Genomic DNA, 21,841 nt, shown 5'->3' with positions numbered 1-21,841 from the left:
ATGTTATGTCTTTATTGAATAGACCGTAAACACCTTGAACATGCACAGTGTAGGGTGGAAAAAGTGTGTGAACACTTGGATTTAAAAACTGGTTCACCCTCCTTTGGCAGCAATAAACTTAACCAAACGTTTTCTAAAGTTGCAGATCAGACCTGCACAACTGTCGGGAGGAATTTTGGACCATTCATCTTTACAAAACTGTTTCAGTTCAGCAATATTCTTAGGATGTCTGGCGTGAACCACTTTCGAGGTCATGCCACAGCATTTTAAATCGGTTTGAGGTCAGGGCTGACTGGGCCACTCCAGAAGGTGAATTTTCTTCTCTTGAAGCCATTCCGTTGATTTACTTCACCCAACTTCACCCAACTTCTGTTAAGCTTCAATTTGCAGACAGATGGCCTTACATTCTCCTGCAAAAAGTCTTGATAAACTTGGAAATGTATTTTTCCGTTGATTACAGCAAGCTGCAAACAGCAAGCAGGCCCTGAGGCCCCAAACCGTGAGGCTCTACCATACTTCACAGTTGGGATGTGGTTTTGTTGGTGTGCTGTGCCTTTAAGATCAGATAAAATTGTATGACTAATTTATGCAGAAATCCAGGTAATTCCAAAGGATTCACATACTTAGTTGTGTGGTTGCGGTCAATAGTTGTATGGTCAGTAGTTGTGGTCAGTAGTTGTGTGGTTGTGGTCAATAGTTGTGGTCGGTAGTTGTGTGGTTGTGGTCAGTAGTTGTGTGGTTGTGGTCAGTAGTTGTGGTCAGTAATTATGTTCAGTAGCTGTGTAGTCTATAGTTGTGTGATCAGTACTTGTTTGGTCTGTACTTGTTTGGTTGTGGTTGTGGTCGGTAGTTGTGTGGTCAGTAGTTATGTGGTCAGTAAATGTCTGGTTGTGGTCAGTAGTTGTGGTCAGTCGGTGTGTGGTCAGTAGTTGTGTGGTTGTGGTCGGTAGTTATGGTCAGTAGTTGCGGTCCGTAGCTGTGGTCAGTAGTTGTGTGGTCAGCAGTTGTGTGGTCATGGTCAGTAGTTGTGTGGTCAGTAGTTGTATGGTCAGTAGTTGTGTAGTCATTATTGTAAGCATATATTGAAGATAAATACACATTGCAGAGTTTGCGAGTTTGAGAGGATGAGAGGACTAGAGTACTAGAGTACTAATGGTCAATAGTGAATTGTAAATAGGAGTTGGGTTTCAGTTCAACATCTGTTCATGTAAGGAAATACCCCCCTGAAATAGACAAAAAATGAATGGAAACTTATTGGCACTGTACGAAACATATACACGATGTACAATACCACTCAAACGGAAGCCATTTCATTCAAAACTTATTGCAAATGTCATATGGCCAAGTGTCACACAGCGAAAATCCAATAGATGGCAAGCGCGCTCCACGGTAAATGTTCATATTGCAAATGCACATCAAGTCAAGGCCCAAGAGTCAAATTTAGAAAATGTTGAGAAAAAAAACACACAAAAAAGTATCACCTCCTTAAAAAAGTGTTTTTTGGTTTTCGAAATTCTTTCAATTTTTTGGGGGGGTCAATTATACATGTATAACAACTGTATGAACATACTTTTGTCATATTTTATTGTTATATTTTTTTTACTTGTCCATAAGGCATATGTTTTTTGTCCATTTGCAATATGATTTCATAGGAAGTCAAAAGTTGGAGTCAAAAGTCAGTGAACCATTGCCAAATGCCATAAGACTTGTCCAAATGCAATATGAAAGTATTTAAAGTGCCAATTCATGATATTATGTCCATTTGCCATGTACGATCATAGGAAGTCGGTTTCCAACCCCAAAAGTCTGTGAATCATGTCCAAATGGCATTTGTACTGCCAAAATGATATATAGCACTATGTTAAGCCATGAATCAACCTAGATGGTCTATTTGTCATGTATGATGAGGGAGAAGTGGGAAGTGGTTTTTTAATCATTTTTTAAAAAACATCCAAAATGAATAGTGGCGCCCCCTCCCTACCCAACCGTAGACCCTTTGCACCCTCCTAAGGTTTTGGAGACCATTTAAAAAATGTGCTCCTGGTAACCAATTCCAATCACCAGGCGCACAGCTGTCCATTTGCAATATGTTTCAATGGGCATTTAAAATCACAATTTGACATGCTCAAAAATACTGCAGAAATGCAAAACACTGACTGGCCCGATGAACTCGGGATGGCCAGGCAGTGATAGTGGTTCCTCTCCATCACTCGTTGTGTTGATTTCATCAAGTTCATTTGGTGATGTTTTTTCACTGTTGAATTTTATTGCAAATGTACTGTCCATTTGCAATATGTTTCAATGGGCAATTACCATCACGAATTTGAAATGCTCAAAAAGACTGCAGAAATGCTAAATTGACTGGCCCGATGAACTCGGGATAGCCGGGCAGTGATAGGGGTTCCTCTCCATCGCTCAATGGTGACATGAGAGAAGTGGGACTGTCGTATTTTAACAATTTTTAACAACCATGGACCCCTTGCACCCCCTAAAGGCAATTAAAACCATTTGTAAAATGTGCTCCTGGTAACCCGTTCTAATCACCAGGTGCCTGACTGTCCATTTGCAATATGTTTCAATGGGCATTTACCATCACGAATTTGACTGGCCTGATGAACTCAGGATGGCCGGGCAGTGATTCTGGTTCCTCTCCATTGCTCGTTGGTGTTGATTTCAGATTGTCAATTTGGTGATGGTCTATCACTGTTTAGACATATTGCAAATGGACAAAAGTCAGCTAGCAAGTCACCGCCCATCAGTCAATTAGATATAATTCTGACACCAAACTGATACCAACGGACACCAAACCCACTGTTTCCAACTCGTTTAAAAGCCAACTATCACATATTTCAGAGCAGACCCAATATTCACAGCACCTTCAGTTTACACCATAATAAAAACGTAAAACACGTAGTTACATTCTAGCTGCGGGTTCAGGCGACCCCGAATCCCAAGTTTTGGCTTGATATGTCATTTGAAGCCTGAGCAGCAACCTTAATTGTTGCTGAAAATCCACATTTTCCAGGCATTGCTACGGGGTCCTTGAATGAGCTATCGGACAGAAACATAAGGATCCATCTCTATGGGCCGAGGCGGTGTCAATGCACCTAGTCTTGCAACTCTGGGACTTTTCTAAATATTGTCATTTTCGTGATGGTCAAAATTAATCGAAGTTATTGCAAATGTATGAGGCTGTTTCTCAGTCTGATAACCTTCTAGAGCCACATAACTCACCGTGCACTATTGACTTTAGCTCTAGAACAGGTTTCCAATCTTTCAGAGCTCTAGGTCTGACGGTTCTTTGATTGTTCGAATGAAGGTAACTATTGCAGGCTCTGTGTGGCTGTAAGCCCCACCCTGTGTCACTCCATCCTTGCTGTGTGTGTGTGAGTTTTTCTTGCAAATCTGATGGGAGAAATGACTGATTTACAGTTCATGAGGGTTGCCTAATTACACTTATGAAGTTTTGGAAAGATCTGACTCTTTCAACCCTTCGAAACATCCCCTATGGGGGATCTGTTAGGAGAAATTACTGATTTACAGGTTTGCCTAATCACACGTATGAAGTTTTGGAAAGATATGACCTTTTTAACCCTTCGAAACATCCCTTATGACCCTAACTGTATGCTCTTCCGGTTGACACAGGAAGCTGAAAGTAAACACATATCCCCCTTGGGGTAGGCTCTTACAGAATTTTGAGTTTTAAGTCTTTACGTTAAGAACTGACTTATTTACAAAGGGTTGAATTATTGAGTGTTATTTCAGAAAATTACATAAAATATCAGAAATCACGAATTCCGAAACCCACCTTAACGGATTCGTCTAAACATTCCACTGGATCAAAAACGTAAAAAAATATATATATATATATTTGAACATCACCAATTGTACATTGTACAATCTCTCTTAAATTATGATATGATGGTTCTTTTTTCCTGACACCGTAGGTTCATGTACTTTGACGTGAAGCGGTCAAATTAGCGCTCAATTTTCATTTTTGACTTCTAATCCCAGAAAAATGGCCTTAACTCAAAAAGCGTTGAGGCCTCGACGCCATCTTGTTTCGGTGCTAACAGCCCATTATGCCAAACCTATGCTCACCAAGTTTCGTCTTCGAAGTCTTTTCCGTTTAGGAGAAATGGTCATGTAGTGATTGGTGATGTTTTGTACATTTGCAATAAGAGTCCATTCAACATCTGGTGGAATTTCCGAGATACTTTGTTCGATGACTTCACAGAAGATCTGGCCCCGGTGCACGGCCCGCCGCCGTCTGCAAATTTTACAAATATTTGCGAACGTCTAGTAAGGGACCGAACATTAGCAATATGGAGTTTCTCATCGATTATACAGCAAATGCCGAAAAGTGTGCCCTTTTATATGTAAGGGAGTAATAACAGCTGCAGGGAAGTCAGGCGCAGGAGAGCAGAAATGGGTCAGTAGTTGTGTAGTTGTGATCAGTAGTTGTGTAATTGTGGTTGTGTTGCAGGTTCTTTGGGCCATACAGTATGGACGTGGTCACCAGCACAGCCTTCAGTGTGGACATTGACTCTCTGAACAACCCTTCAGACCCCTTCGTCTCCAACGTCAAGAAAATGACCAAGTTTGACCTTTTAAACCCACTGTTCCTCCTAGTCTGTGAGACAACACACGCACAGACACACACAGACGCAGAATTGTACTTTTTAATCATATGAAGTTGTACACCTTTCAATAAATAGTTGCTCTCCTCCTCTCCTCTCCTCTCCTCTCCTCTCCTCTCCTCTCCTCTCCTCTCCTCTCCTCTCCTCTCCTCTCCTCTCCTCTCCTCTCCTCTCCTCTCCTCTCCTCTCCTCTCCTCTCCTCTCCTCTCCTCTCCTCTCCTCTCCTCTCCTCTCCTCTCCTCTCCTCTCCTGTCCTGTCCTGTCCTGTCCTCTCCTCTCCTCTCCTGTCCTCTCCTCTCCTGTCCTCCTCTCCTCTCCTCTTCTCCTCCCCTCCTCTCCTTCTCCAGGTTTGTTTCCCTTCACTGGTCCTATCTTGGAGAAGATGAAGTTTTCTATCTTCCCGACTGCGGTGACAGGCTTCTTTTACGCTTCGCTGATTAAGATCAAATCTGGACGTGACACTGGGAACTCAACTGTAAACAGGTTTTATATTTATATTTGATTATGTTGTTTGTTTATGTTTGTGATGGTTGTGATTGGACCAGATCCATAAGAATATGTTTGTGATGGATGTGATTGGAGCAGATCCAGAAGAATATGTTTGTGATGGTTGTGATTGGACCAGATCCATAAGAATATGTTGGTGATGGTTGTGATTGGACCAGATCCAGTGGAATCTGTTTGTGTTGGTTGTGATTGGACCAGATCCAGTGGAATATGTTTGTGATGGTTGTGATTGGACCAGATCCATAAGAATATGTTTGTGATGGTTGTGATTGGACCAGATCCATAAGAATAGGTTTGTGATGGTTGTGATTGGACCAGATCCATAAGAATATGTTGGTGATGGTTGTGATTGGACCAGATCCATAAGAATATGTTGGTGATGGTTGTGATTGGACCCGATCCAGTGGAATCTGTTTCTGTTGGATGTGATTGGACCAGTTCCATAAGAATATGTTTGTGTTGGTTGTGATTGGACCAGATCCATAAGAATCTGTTTGTGATGGTTGTGATTGGACCAGATCCATAATAATCTGTTTGTGATGGTTGTGATTGGACCAGATCCAGTGGAATCTGTTTGTGTTGGATGTGATTGGATGGATTTGACCTCATGTCTTTCTGCTTCCAGAGTCGGGTGGATTTCTTACAGCTGATGATCGACTCTCAGAAAGGCAGCGACACAAAGACAGGAGGGGAACAGACTAAAGGTACCTGTCGAACACACACCTGGAAACTATTGTTACAATCACACACCGGTAAAATAATGTAACAAACACACACCTGTTACAAACACACACCTGAAAACTACAGTTACAAACACACACCTGTAAACTATTCTTCTCTCTCTCTCTCTCTCTCTCTCTCCCTCCTCCTCCCTCCACAGGACTGACTGATCATGAGATCTTGTCTCAGGCCATGATCTTCATCTTCGCCGGCTACGAGACCAGCAGCAGTACTATGAGTTTCCTGGCCTATAACCTGGCAACCAATCCCCACGTCATGACCAAACTGCAGGAGGAGATAGATACTGTGTTCCCCAACAAGGTAACCCCCACACCATGACCAAACTACAGGTGGAGATAGATTCTGTGTGGGTGCCAGATACAGTGCCTTGCGAAAGTATTCGGCCCCCTTGAACTTTGCGACCTTTTGCCACATTTCAGGCTTCAAACATAAAGATGTAAAACTGTATTTTTTTGTGAAGAATCAACAAGTGGGACACAATCATAAAGTGGAACAACATTTTTTGGATATTTCAAACTTTTTTAACAAATCAAAAACAAAATTATTCAGCCCCTTTACTTTCAGTGCAGCAAACTCTCTCCAGAAGTTCAGTGAGGATCTCTGAATGATCCAATGTTGACCTAAATGACTAATGATGATAAATACAATCCACCTGTGTGTAATCAAGTCTCCGCAGAGAGCATCATGAAGAACAAGGAACACACCAGGCAGGTCCGAGATACTGTTGTGAAGAAGTTTAAAGCTGGATTTGGATACAAAAAGATTTCCCAAGCTTTAAACATCCCAAGGAGCACTGTGCAAGCGATAATATTGAAATGGAAGGAGTATCAGACCACTGCAAATCTACCAAGACCTGGCCTTCCCTCTAAACTTTCAGCTCATACAAGGAGAAGACTGTTCAGAGATGCAGCCAAGAGGCCCATGATCACTCTGGATGAACTGCAGAGATCTACAGCTGAGGTGGGACACTCTGTCCATAGGACAACAATCAGTCGTATATTGCACAAATCTGGCCTTTATGGAAGAGTGGCAAGAAGAAAGTCATTTCTTAAAGATATCCATAAAAAGTGTTGTTTAAAGTTTGCCACAAGCCACCTGGGAGACACACCAAACATGTGGAAGAAGGTGCTCTGGTCAGATGAAACCAAAATTGAACTTTTTGGCAACAATGCAAAACGTTATGTTTGGCGTAAAAGCAACACAGCTCATCACCCTGAACACACCATCTCCACTGTCAAACATGGTGGTGGCAGCATCATGGTTTGGGCCTGCTTTTCTTCAGCAGGGATAGGGAAGATGGTTAAAATTGATGGGAAGATGGATGGAGCCAAATACAGGACCATTCTGGAAGAAAACCTGATGGAGTCTGCAAAAGACCTGAGACTGGGACGGAGATTTGTCTTCCAAAAAGACAATGATCCAAAACATAAAGCAAAATCTACAATGGAATGGTTAAAAAAAAACATATCCAGGTGTTAGAATGGCCAAGTCAAAGTCCAGACCTGAATCCAATCGAGAATCTGTGGAAAGAACTGAAAACTGCTGTTCACAAATGCTCTCCATCCAACCTCACTGAGCTCGAGCTGTTTTGCAAGGAGGAATGGGAAAGAATTTCAGTCTTTCGATGTGCAAAACTGATAGAGACATACCCCAAGCGACTTACAGCTGTAATCGCAGCAAAAGGTGGCGCTACAAAGTATTAACTTAAGGGGGCTGAATAATTTTGCATGCCCAATTTTTCAGTTTTTGATTTGTTAAAAAAGTTTGAAATATCCAATAAATGTTGTTCCACTTCACGATTGTGTCCCACTTGTTGTTGATTCTTCACAAAAAAATACAGTTTTATATCTTTATGTTTGAAGCCTGAAATGTGGCAAAAGGTCGCAAAGTTCAAGGGGGCCGAATACTTTTGCAAGGCACTGTATATTGAGGTACTGATGTGTGTGTAACCCCGGTGTCAGATGGGGTGAGGTAGTGATGTGTGTGTATCCCCGGTGTCAGATGGGGTGAGGTACTGATGTGTGTGTATCCCCGGTGTCAGATGAGGTGAGGTACTGATTTGTATGTAACCACGGTGCAGGCTCCAATCCAGTACGAAGCTCTGATGCAGATGGACTATTTGGACTGTGTGTTGAACGAGTCTCTGAGACTGTACCCCATCTCACCGCGACTGGAGAGGGTCGCCAAGAAGACGGTGGAGATTAACGGCATCATCATCCCCAAAGACTGCGTTGTCCTGGTTCCCACGTGGACCCTCCACCGTGACCCAGAGATCTGGTCCGACCCTGAGGAGTTCAAACCAGAGAGGTACTGACTGCACCGTAACCACAATCTAACCATGACACAACCTTAAACCACAGTACAACTACAATTCAACCATAACCTAACCACAATACAAAAACAATAGCATTTTTTTCATTTTGCTAACCACAACGACAGTGCATTATAATACTGTAGTGCAATGTGTTGTGTCTGAACCACAACCACAAATCAACTACAAAACAATGTTTAATGTGTCTGAACCACAACCACAAATCAACTACAACACAATGTTTAATGTGTCTGAAACACAACCACAAATCAACTACAATACAATGTGTAATATTGACTGAACCACAACCACAAATCAACTACAATACAATGTGTAATATTGACTGAACCACAACCACAAATCAACTACAATACAATGTGTAATGTGTCTGCCCTCCCCCTGTCCAGGTTCAGTAAGGAGAACAAGGAGTCTATTGATCCGTACACGTACATGCCATTTGGGGCGGGGCCCAGGAACTGTATCGGGATGCGCTTCGCCCTGATCATGATCAAACTGTCCATGGTCGAGATCCTCCAGAGTTTCACTTTCTCCGTCTGCGACGAGACCGAGGTGAGACGCTCACCTGAGCAGACAGAATATGACATCATCAAACATCAGGAGCATTCATAGATGGAGGCTGCACTTTCCGCAGCACCTGTTGGTCACCACCTGTTTCAACATGGTCACCACCTGTTTTAACATGGTCACCACCTGTTTTAACATGGTCAGCACCCATTTTAGTACATGGTCAGCACCTGTTTAAACATGGTCAGCGCCTATTTTAGCATGGTCAGCACCTGTTTTAACATGGTCAGCATCTGTTTTAACATGGTCACCACCTGTTTTAACATGGACACCACCTGTTTGACCATGGTCACCACCTGTTTTAACATGGACCTGTTTTAACATGGTCACCACCTGTTTTAACATGGACCTGTTTTAACATGGTCACCACCTGTTTTAACATGGACCTGTTTTAACATGGTCACCACCTGTTTTAACATGGTCACCACCTGTTTTAACATGGCCACCACCTGTTTTAACATGGTCACCACCTGTTATAACATGGGCCTGTTTTAACATGGTCACCACCTGTTTTAACATGGTCACCACCTGTTTTAACATGGTCACCACCTGTTTTGCCATGGACCTGTTTTAAAATGGTCACCACTTGTTATAACATGGACCTGTTTTAACATGGTCACCACCTGTTTTAACATGGTCACCACCTGTTTTAACATGGTCACCACCTGTTTTAACATGGTCACCACCTGTTTTAACATGGACCTGTTTTAACATGGTCAGCACCTGTTTCAACATGGACACCACCTGTTTTAACATGGTCACCACCTGTTTTAACATGGACCTGTTTTAACATGGTCACCACCTGTTTTAACATGGTCACCACCTGTTTTAACATGGTCACCACCTGTTTTAACATGGGCCTGTTTTAACATGGTCAGCACCTGTTTCAACATGGACACCACCTGTTTTAACATGGTCACCACCTGTTATAACATGGACACAAACTGTTTTAACATGGACACCATCTGTTTTAACATGGTCACCACCTGTTTTAACATGGACCTGTTTTAACATGGTCACCACCTGTTTTAACATGGTCACCACCTGTTTTAACATGGTCACCACCTGTTTTGACATGTTCACCGCCTGTTTTAACATGGTCAGGACATATTTTAGCACATGGTCAGCACCTGTTTTAAAATGGTCAGCGCCTGTTTTAACATGGTCACCAACTGTTTTACATGGTCAGTGCTTGTTTAACATGGTCACCACCTGTTTTGACATGGTCACCACATATTTGAACATGGTCATCACCTGTTTTAACATGGTCACCACCTGTTTTAACATGGTCACCACCTGTTTTAACATGGTCACCACCTGTTTTAACATGGACCTGTTTTAACATGGTCAGCACCTGTTTCAACATGGACACCACCTGTTTTAACATGGTCACCACCTGTTTTAACATGGACCTGTTTTAACATGGTCACCACCTGTTTTAACATGGTCACCACCTGTTTTAACATGGTCACCACCTGTTTTAACATGGACCTGTTTTAACATGGTCAGCACCTGTTTCAACATGGACACCACCTGTTTTAACATGGTCACCACCTGTTATAACATGGACACAAACTGTTTTAACATGGACACCATCTGTTTTAACATGGTCACCACCTGTTTTAACATGGACCTGTTTTAACATGGTCACCACCTGTTTTAACATGGTCACCACCTGTTTTAACATGGTCACCACCTGTTTTGACATGTTCACCGCCTGTTTTAACATGGTCAGGACATATTTTAGCACATGGTCAGCACCTGTTTTAAAATGGTCAGCGCCTGTTTTAACATGGTCACCAACTGTTTTACATGGTCAGTGCTTGTTTAACATGGTCACCACCTGTTTTGACATGGTCACCACATATTTGAACATGGTCATCACCTGTTTTAACATGGTCAGCACCTGTTTTAACATGGTCAGCACCTGTTTTAACATGGTCACCACCTATTTTAACAAGGTCACCACCTATTTTAACAAGGTCACCACCTATTTTAACATGGTCACCATCTGTTTTAACATGGACCTGTTTTAACATGGACACCACCTGTTTTAAAATGGTCACAGCCTGTTTTAACATGGTCACCACCTGTTTTAACATGGTCACCACCTGTTTTAACATGGACCTGTTTTAACATGGACACCACCTGTTTTAAAATGGTCACAGCCTGTTTTAACATGGTCACCACCTGTTTTAACATGGTCACCACCTGTTTTAAAATGGTCACCACCTGTTTTAAAATGGTCACCACCTGTTTTAACATGGTCACTGTTTTAACATGGTCAGCACCTGTTTTAACATGGTCACCACCTGTTTTAAAATGGTCACCACCTGTTTTAACATGTTCACCACCTGTTTTAAAATGGTCACCACCTGTTTTAACATGGTCACCACCTGTTTTAACATGGTCACCACCTGTTTAAACATGGTCACCAACTGTTTTAACATGGTCACCACCAGTTTTAACATGGTCACCGCCTGTTTAAACATGGTCACCACCTGTTTTAACATGGTCAGCGCCTGTTTATTATGGTCACCACCTCTTTTACATGGTCAGTGCTTGTTTAACATGGTCACCACCTGTTTTAACATGGTCACCACCTGTTTTAACATGGTCACCACCTGTTTTAACATGGTCACCACCTGTTTTAACATGGTCACCACCTGTTTTAACACGGACCTGTTTAACATGGACCTGTTTTACATGGTCACCACCTGTTTTAACATGAACCTGTTTAACATGGTCACCACTTGTTATAACATGGACCTGTTTAACATGGTCACCACCTGTTATAACATGGACCTGTTTAACATGGTCACCACCTGTTTTAACATGGTCAACACCTGTTTTAACATGGACCTGTTTTAACATGGTCACCACCTGTTTTAACATGGTCACCACCTGTTTTAACATGGTCACCACCTATTTTAACATGGTCACCACTTGTTATAGCGTGGACCTGTTTAACATGGTCACCACCTGTTATAACATGGACCTGTTTAACATGGTCACCACCTGTTTTAACATGGTCGCCACCTGTTTTAACATGGTCTACGCCTGTTTTAACATGGACCTGTTTTAACATGGACCTGTTTTAACATGGTCACCGTCTGTTTTAACTTGGTCACCACCTGTTTAAACATGGTCACCACCTGTTTTAACATGGTCACCACCTGTTTTAACATGGTCACCACCTGCTTTAACATGGTCACCACCTGTTTTAACATGGTCAACGTCTGTTTTAACATGGACCTGTTTTAACATGGTCACCGCCTGTTTTAAGATGGACCAGTTTTAACATGGTCACTACCTGTTATAAAATGGACCTGTTTTAACATGGTCACTACCTGTTATAAAATGGACCTGTTTTAACATGGTCACCACCTGTTTTAAGATGGACCTGTTTTAACATGGTCACCACCTGTTTTAAGATGGACCTGTTTTAACATGGTCACCACCTGTTATAAAATGGACCTGTTTTAACATGGTCACTACCTGTTTTAACATGGTCACCACCTGTTTTAACATGGACCTGTTTTAACATGGACCTGTTTTAACATGGTCACCACCTGTTTTAACAAGGTCAGCACCTGTTTTAACATGGTCACCACCTGTTATAACATGGACCTGTTTTAACATGGTCACCACCTGTTTTAACATGGTCACAACCTGTTTTAACAGGTTCACCACCTGTTTTAACATGGTCATCACCTGCTTTAACATGGTCAGCATCTGTTTTAACATGGTCACCGCCTGTTTTAACATGGTCACCACCTGTTTTAACATGGTCACCACCTATTTTAACATGGTCACCATCTGTTTTAACATGGCCATCACCTGCTTTAACATGGTCAGCACCTGTTTTAACATGGTCAGCACCGGTTTTAACATGGTCACCACCTGTTATAAAATTGACCTGTTTAACATGGTCACCACCTGTTTTAACATGGTCACTACCTGTTTTAATGTGGTCACCACCTGTTTTAACATGGTCACCACCTGTTTTAACATTGACCTGTTTTAACATGGACCTTTTTTAACATGGTCACCACCTGTTTTAACAAGGTCAGCACCTGTTTAACATGGTCACCACCTGTTTTAACATGGTCACCACCTGTTATAACATGGTCACCACCTGTTTTAACATGGTCAGCTCCTGTTTTAACACGGACCTGTTTAACATGGACCTGTTTTACATGGTCACCACCTGTTATAAGATGGTCACCACCTGTTTTAACATGAACCTGTTTAACATGGTCACCACTTGTTATAACATGGACCTGTTTAACATGGTCACCACCTGTTATAACATGGACCTGTTTAACATGGTCACCACCTGTTTTAACATGGTCACCACCTGTTTTAACATGGTCAACGCCTGTTTTAACATGGACCTGTTTTAACATGGTCACCACCTGTTTTAACATGGTCACCACCTGTTTTAACATGGACCTGTTTTAACATGGTCACCACCTGTTTAACATGGTCACCACCTGTTTTAACATGGTCAACGCCTGTTTTAACATGGACCTGTTTTAACATGGTCACCACCTGTTTTAACATGGTCACCACCTGTTTTAACATGGACCTGTTTTAACATGGTCACCACCTGTTTTAACATGGTCACCACCTGTTTTAACATGGTCACCACCTATTTTAACATGGTCACCACTTGTTATAGCGTGGACCTGTTTAACATGGTCACCACCTGTTATAACATGGACCTGTTTAACATGGTCACCACCTGTTTTAACATGGTCGCCACCTGTTTTAACATGGTCAACGCCTGTTTTAACATGGACCTGTTTTAACATGGACCTGTTTTAACATGGTCACCGTCTGTTTTAACTTGGTCACCACCTGTTTAAACATGGTCGCCACCTGTTTTAACATGGTCACCACCTGTTTTAACATGGTCACCACCTGCTTTAACATGGTCACCACCTGTTTTAACATGGTCAACGTCTGTTTTAACATGGACCTGTTTTAACATGGTCACCGCCTGTTTTAAGATGGACCAGTTTTAACATGGTCACTACCTGTTATAAAATGGACCTGTTTTAACATGGTCACTACCTGTTATAAAATGGACCTGTTTTAACATGGTCACCACCTGTTTTAAGATGGACCTGTTTTAACATGGTCACCACCTGTTTTAAGATGGACCTGTTTTAACATGGTCACCACCTGTTATAAAATGGACCTGTTTTAACATGGTCACTACCTGTTTTAACATGGTCACCACCTGTTTTAACATGGACCTGTTTTAACATGGACCTGTTTTAACATGGTCACCACCTGTTTTAACAAGGTCAGCACCTGTTTTAACATGGTCACCACCTGTTATAACATGGACCTGTTTTAACATGGTCACCACCTGTTTTAACATGGTCACAACCTGTTTTAACAGGTTCACCACCTGTTTTAACATGGTCACCACCTGTTTTAACATGGTCACCATCTGTTTTAACATGGTCATCACCTGCTTTAACATGGTCACCGCCTGTTTTAACATGGTCACCGCCTGTTTTAACATGGTCACCACCTATTTTAACATGGTCACCATCTGTTTTAACATGGCCATCACCTGCTTTAACATGGTCAGCACCTGTTTTAACATGGTCAGCACCGGTTTTAACATGGTCACCACCTGTTATAAAATTGACCTGTTTAACATGGTCACCACCTGTTTTAACATGGTCACTACCTGTTTTAATGTGGTCACCACCTGTTTTAACATGGTCACCACCTGTTTTAACATTGACCTGTTTTAACATGGACCTTTTTTAACATGGTCACCACCTGTTTTAACAAGGTCAGCACCTGTTTAACATGGTCACCACCTGTTTTAACATGGTCACCACCTGTTATAACATGGTCACCACCTGTTATAACATGGACCTGTTTTAACATGGTCACCACCTGTTTTAACATGGTCACCACCTGTTTTAACGGGGTCACCACCTGTTTTAACATGGTCGCCACCTGTTTTAACATGGTCACCACCTGTTTTAACATGGTCACCACCTGTTTTAACATGGGCCTGTTTAACATGGTCACCACTTGTTATAACATGGACCTGTTTAACATGGTCACCACCTGTTATAACATGGACCTGTTTAACATGGTCACTGCTTGTTTCAACATGGTCACCACCTGTTCAACATGGTCACTGCCTGTTTTAACATGGTCACCGCCTGTTTTAACATGGTCTATTATTCTATTTAGATCCTGTTGGAGATGGACAACCAAGGTTATGTTCTGTTCTGTTATTTCCTATAGAACCTGTTGGAGATGGACAACCAAGGTTATGTTTTGTTATGTTATCCTCTATAGATCCCGTTGGAGCTGGACAAGCAGATTCTGCTGATTCCAAAACGACCAATCAAATTGAGGCTGGAGCCCCGTAGCAACACCTCTAGCAACACCACCACCCTGAACAGTCCAACGACATGAACCAAATGGTCACCAAATGTGGACATGGTCACTACCTGTTTTAACATGGTCACCACCTGTTTTAACATGGACCTGTTTTAACATGGACCTGTTTTAACATGGTCACCACCTGTTTTAACAAGGTCAGCACCTGTTTTAACATGGTCACCACCTGTTATAACATGGACCTGTTTTAACATGGTCACCACCTGTTTTAACATGGTCACAACCTGTTTTAACAGGTTCACCACCTGTTTTAACATGGTCACCACCTGTTTTAACATGGTCACCATCTGTTTTAACATGGTCATCACCTGCTTTAACATGGTCACCGCCTGTTTTAACATGGTCACCGCCTGTTTTAACATGGTCACCACCTATTTTAACATGGTCACCATCTGTTTTAACATGGCCATCACCTGCTTTAACATGGTCAGCACCTGTTTTAACATGGTCAGCACCGGTTTTAACATGGTCACCACCTGTTATAAAATTGACCTGTTTAACATGGTCACCACCTGTTTTAACATGGTCACTACCTGTTTTAATGTGGTCACCACCTGTTTTAACATGGTCACCACCTGTTTTAACATTGACCTGTTTTAACATGGACCTTTTTTAACATGGTCACCACCTGTTTTAACAAGGTCAGCACCTGTTTAACATGGTCACCACCTGTTTTAACATGGTCACCACCTGTTATAACATGGTCACCACCTGTTATAACATGGACCTGTTTTAACATGGTCACCACCTGTTTTAACATGGTCACCACCTGTTTTAACGGGGTCACCACCTGTTTTAACATGGTCGCCACCTGTTTTAACATGGTCACCACCTGTTTTAACATGGTCACCACCTGTTTTAACATGGGCCTGTTTAACATGGTCACCACTTGTTATAACATGGACCTGTTTAACATGGTCACCACCTGTTATAACATGGACCTGTTTAACATGGTCACTGCTTGTTTCAACATGGTCACCACCTGTTCAACATGGTCACTGCCTGTTTTAACATGGTCACCGCCTGTTTTAACATGGTCTATTATTCTATTTAGATCCTGTTGGAGATGGACAACCAAGGTTATGTTCTGTTCTGTTATTTCCTATAGAACCTGTTGGAGATGGACAACCAAGGTTATGTTTTGTTATGTTATCCTCTATAGATCCCGTTGGAGCTGGACAAGCAGATTCTGCTGATTCCAAAACGACCAATCAAATTGAGGCTGGAGCCCCGTAGCAACACCTCTAGCAACACCACCACCCTGAACAGTCCAACGACATGAACCAAATGCAGGAGTACCCTACCCTGGAGTAGCCTACCCTAACTACAGCACCCTACCTTATCCTAGAGCACCCTACCCTGGAGTACTATCGATCGATCACACCATCTACCTATAACTCTTTCTACTAGACCCTACCCTAGAACACAAACAGCACCCTACCCTACCCTAAAGTACCCTACCCTGAACACAAACAGCACCCTACCCTAAAGTACCCTACCCTAGAACACAAACAGCACCCTACCCTACCCTAAAGTACCCTACCTTAGAACACAAACAGCACCCTACCCTACCCTAAAATACCCTACCCTAGAACACAAACAGCACCCTACCCTAAAGTACCCTACCCTAGAACACAAACAGCACCCTACCCTAAACTACCCTACCCTAGAACACAAACAGCTTCCTACCCTACCCTAAAGTACCCTACCCTAGAAAACAAACAGCTTCCTACCCTACCCTAAAGTACCCTACCATAGAACACAAACAGCACCCTACCCTACCCTAAAGTACCCTACCCTAGAACACAAACAGCACCCTACCCTAAAGTACCCTACCCTAGAACACAAACAGCACCCTACCCTACCCTAAAGTACCCTACCCTAGAACACAAACAGCACCCTACCCTACCCTAAAGCACCCTACCATAGAACACAAACAGCACCCTACCCTACCCTAAAGCACCCTACCATAGAACACAAACACCACCCTACCCTACCCTAAAGTACCCTACCCTAGAACACAAACAGCACCCTACCCTACCCTAAAGTACCCTACCCTAGAACACAAACAGCACCCTACCCTAAAGTACCCTACCCTAGAACACAAACCGCACCCGACCCTACCCTAAAGTACCCTACCATAGAACACAAACAGCACCCTACCCTACCCTAAAGTACCCTACCCTAGAATACAAACAGCACCCGACCCTACCCTAAAGCACCCTACCCTAGAACACAAACAGCACCCTACCCTACCCTAAAGCACCCTACCCTAGAACACAAACAGCTTCCTACCCTACCCTAAAGTACCCTACCCTAGAAAACAAACAGCACCCTACCCTACCCTAAAGTACCCTACCATAGAACACAAACAGCACCCTACCCTACCCTAAAGTACCCTACCCTAGAACACAAACAGCACCCTACCCTAAAGTACCCTACCCTAGAACACAAACAGCACCCTACCCTACCCTAAAGTACCCTACCCTAGAACACAAACAGCACCCTACCCTACCCTAAAGCACCCTACCATAGAACACAAACAGCACCCTACCCTACCCTAAAGCACCCTACCATAGAACACAAACACCACCCTACCCTACCCTAAAGTACCCTACCCTAGAACACAAACAGCACCCTACCCTACCCTAAAGTACCCTACCCTAGAACACAAACAGCACCCTACCCTAAAGTACCCTACCCTAGAACACAAACCGCACCCGACCCTACCCTAAAGCACCCTACCCTAGAACACAAACAGCACCCTACCCTACCCTAAAGTACCCTACCCTACCCTAAAGTACCCTACCTACCCTAAAGTACCCTACCCTACCCTAGAGTACCCTACCCTAGAGTAGCCTACCTTAACTACAGCACCCTACCCTATCCTAGAGCACCCTACCCTGGAGGACCCTACCCTAGAACCCCCTACCTAGAATACCCTACCCTACCCTAGACACCCTACCCTACCCTAAAGTACCCTACCATAGATCCCCCTACCCTGGAGGAACCTGCCCTCCCCTAGAGCACCAAACCCTAGAACACCCTACCCTAAACTAGAGTACCCTACCCTAGAACACCCTACCCTAGAGTACCCTACCCTAGAACACCCTACGCCACCTTGGAGAACCCTAACCCACCCTGGAGCACCCTACCCAAGAACACCCTACCCTAGAGTACCCTACCCTAGAGTACCCTACCCTATCTATCTATCATATATCTATCATATATCTATCTATCTATCTATCTATCTATCTATCTATCTATCTATCTATCTATCTATCTATCTATCTATCTATCTATCTATCTATCTATCTATCTATCTATCTATCTATCACTATATCACTATATCTATCTATTGGCAACTGAATATTCAGTCCTTACCCTAACCCTGCTAAAGGCTACTGAATATTATTCAGTCCTGACCCTGCTATAGACTACTGAATATTCAGTCCTAACCCTGCTATAGACTACTGAATATTCAGTCCTGACCCTGCTATAGGCTACTGAATATTCAGTCCTGACCCTGCTATAGGCTACTGAATATTCAGTCCTGACCCTGCTATAGGCTACTGAATATTCAGTCCTGACCCTGCTATAGACTACTGTTTATTCAGTCCTTACCCTAACCCTGCTATAGGCTACTGAATATTCAGTCCTGCCCCTGCAGCTGATTATAGTTACTACTTAATATAATATGATAATAAGACTGCGTTCACAATGACTGTATGATATGTCAGTTCAATCAGAAATTACATTTAAAATGGCACATAGCTGACAAAGCGCTGGGATTGAATCCTGGTCTCAGTCTCATGCTTGGTTTGAGTAGGACTCAGAAACCCATTTCCACCAGATAAAAGAGAGATAGTAATACTATGGATGCCTTAGAGGTACATGTCTTGTTAAAGTTAGACACCAGGGGGTAGTAATCCATGGCATGATGTCATGTCTGGAACATGCACACTACTGGCTGGTGGCTGGAATTCTCCTAGAATGTAGAACTCTAGCTGGTGTTCTCTAGAACTGTACTCTCATTCTGTTCCTCTGGGTGTTCTGCTGTCCAGTCATTCCAAAATAGAATCTTTACTGTCTGTTGAGATGATCCCTGCAGCTGTTTGGTTTTAACTTTAATCATCACAAACCAATAAAATCATCACACTAATGAACAAGGTCGTCTGTGTATTTATTAACATTCATAAGACAAAACTTAAGACACAAACACAAACAAATATACATGAGAACAATCAATATAGATTGATTTGTGTTATTTATCAAGACATACTGTATTTATAATTTCATTCAGCTAGGCCTAATTGTAGTGTTATGACCTTGGTCATCCACACACGTCTCTTTTCAGATCCCAATACCGCCCCTGTGTGGCCGTTGGATGTAAATACACAGCCCAGGTCCCATTACAAACTATTAATCCACTTTCCACATTTTACAGCTCTTGTAAATAAGAAAAACATTTTGAATCAGAGATAATCTTGCAGCTCATTGGAACACCAGGATCACATCTTACATCATACTCCTAGTGCCACCTAGTTTAATACATTTTTTAAAGTAATCTATGGCCTTACATAACGAAACATGGAGAGACAAACCTTAATTTATCCCAGTAGAAACTCTCATTTTGCTCTGTTGCTTCCTTTTAGTTCTAAAACGTTAAACTGTTTCCGTAATGAATCTGCCCCTGCTCTCTCTGTCAATCATTCACCATCCCTCCCTGCTTCACTTTCACCTCTCACACAGTCTCCCTCTAATCTCCTTATTGTGTTTGTGTGGTTCATGACATATTTTATTTTGAACATTCATAGTTTAATGTACCTATGGAATTGTGAAGTGATTTCTCAAGGTTAAAGTCCTGCAATAAGAGCTACAACGCTATTATTGTGTAAACTCTAAACATTTCATGGACCCAAGATCCAGAGGTAACGCTGTACAGTGAAATAGAAGTCTGCCCCCAATGCAATTCTGAAGTCTAATAAAGAAGCCAATTTGTGTCAAATTAACTTCTTATTTTATTTTGTTTAATTCATATAACAACATTCTAACTCATTAAAAACTAACATCTTGTGCTTCACGCTGGCTGAACGACGACAACATCAGCATACATGCTGGTAATATCGTCAGGACAGAAGATCGGCGTCAGGTAAGACAAGGGGTGGCGGTATATGTATTTTTTGTAAATAAATCAAATCAAATTTTATTTGTCACATACACATGGTTAGCAGATGTTAATGCGAGTGTAGCGAAATGCTAGTGCTTCTAGTTCCGACAATGCAGTAATAACCAACGAGTAATCTAACTAACAATTCCAAAACTACTACCTTATACGCACAAGTGTAAAGGGATAAAGAATATGTACAAAAAGATATATGAATGAGTGATGGTACAGAGCGGCATAGGCAAGATACAGTAGATGGTATCGAGTACAGTATATACATATGAGATGAGTATGTAAACAAAGTGGTATAGTTTAAATTGGCTAGTGATACATGTATTACATAAAGATGCAGTAGATGATATAGAGTACAGTATATACGTATACATATGAGATGAATAATGTAGGGTAAGTAAACATTATATTAAGTAGCATTGTTTAAAGTGGCTAGTGATATATTTACATAAATTCCCATCAATTCCCATTATTAAAGTGGCTGGAGTTGAGTCAGTGTGTTGGCAGCAACCACTCAATGTTAGTGGTGGCTGTTTAACAGTCTGATGGCCTTGAGATAGAAGCTTTTTTTCAGTCTCTCGGTCCCAGCTTTGATGCACCTGTACTGACCTCGCCTTCTGGATGATAGCGGGGTGAACAGGCAGTGGCTCGGGTGGTTGTTGTCTTTGATGATCTTTATGGCCTTCCTGTGACATCGGGTGGTGTAGGTGTCCTGGAGGGCAGGTAGTTTGCCCCCGGTGATGCAGCTGGTGCACGGTGTCTAAGGAAGTCTCGAGCTATTGCTTGCCTGAGGTAGAGTATCTCATGATAAGCTGTAGACCACACTACCTACTGAGATAGTTTTCATCTGTATTATTTATAGCTGTTTACACACCACCACAGTCAGAGGCTAAGAGCACTAAGACCGCATTGACTGAGATGGTCAGATGTGGCAGGGCTTGCAAACTATTACAGACTACAAAGAGAAGCACAGCCAAGACCTGTCCAGTGACACAAGCCTACCAGACAAGCTAAATTACTTCTATGCTCTCTTCGAGGCAAGTAACACTGACACATGCATGAGAGCATAAGCTGTTCCGGACGACTGTGTGATCACGCTCTCTGCATCCGATGTGAATAAGACCTTTAAACAGGTCAACATTCACAAGGCCGTAGGCCCAGACAGAATAAAAGGATGTGTACTCTGAGCATGCACTGACCAAATGGTAAGTGTCTTCACTGACATTTTCAACCTCTCCCTGTCTGAGTCTGTAATACCAACATGTTTCAAGCAGACCACCATAGGCCCTGTGCCCAAGAACACTAAGGTAACCTGCCTTAATGACTACTTACCCGTAGCTCTCACATCTGTAGCCATGAAGTGCTTTGAAAGGCTACTTCATGGCTCACATCAACACAATTATCCCAGAAACCCTAGACCCACTCCGATCAACA

General features: G+C 42.5%; 1 protein-coding gene across 4 annotated transcripts in view; it reads left to right on the top strand.

Annotated features, from left to right (window-relative positions):
• Nucleotides 1-19,394, top strand: part of LOC109879574 (cytochrome P450 3A27-like) — a 31,213-nt gene extending 11,819 nt beyond the window's left edge. For 2 of the 4 annotated variants that reach the window (XM_031820062.1, XM_031820065.1), the window contains 8 exons: nt 4,487-4,635; nt 4,988-5,115; nt 5,773-5,851; nt 6,028-6,188; nt 7,969-8,195; nt 8,607-8,769; nt 15,124-15,270; nt 16,391-19,394. In XM_031820062.1, the coding sequence (XP_031675922.1) occupies nt 4,487-4,635; nt 4,988-5,115; nt 5,773-5,851; nt 6,028-6,188; nt 7,969-8,195; nt 8,607-8,769; nt 15,124-15,243 (1,027 nt within the window). In that variant the 3' untranslated portion in view covers nt 15,244-15,270; nt 16,391-19,394. The remainder of the gene's footprint in view (nt 1-4,486; nt 4,636-4,987; nt 5,116-5,772; nt 5,852-6,027; nt 6,189-7,968; nt 8,196-8,606; nt 8,770-15,123; nt 15,271-16,390) is intronic. The other 2 variants (XM_031820064.1, XM_031820063.1) reach the window with 2 other exon arrangements.
• Nucleotides 19,395-21,841: the final 2,447 nt, after the last annotated feature.

The sequence above is a fragment of the Oncorhynchus kisutch genome, unplaced genomic scaffold, assembly GCF_002021735.2.
Source record: "Oncorhynchus kisutch isolate 150728-3 unplaced genomic scaffold, Okis_V2 scaffold2956, whole genome shotgun sequence".
NCBI classification, from domain to species: domain Eukaryota; kingdom Metazoa; phylum Chordata; class Actinopteri; order Salmoniformes; family Salmonidae; genus Oncorhynchus; species Oncorhynchus kisutch.
The sequence above is the reverse complement of the archived record's forward strand: the minus strand, read 5'-3'. Positions and strand labels throughout refer to the sequence as shown.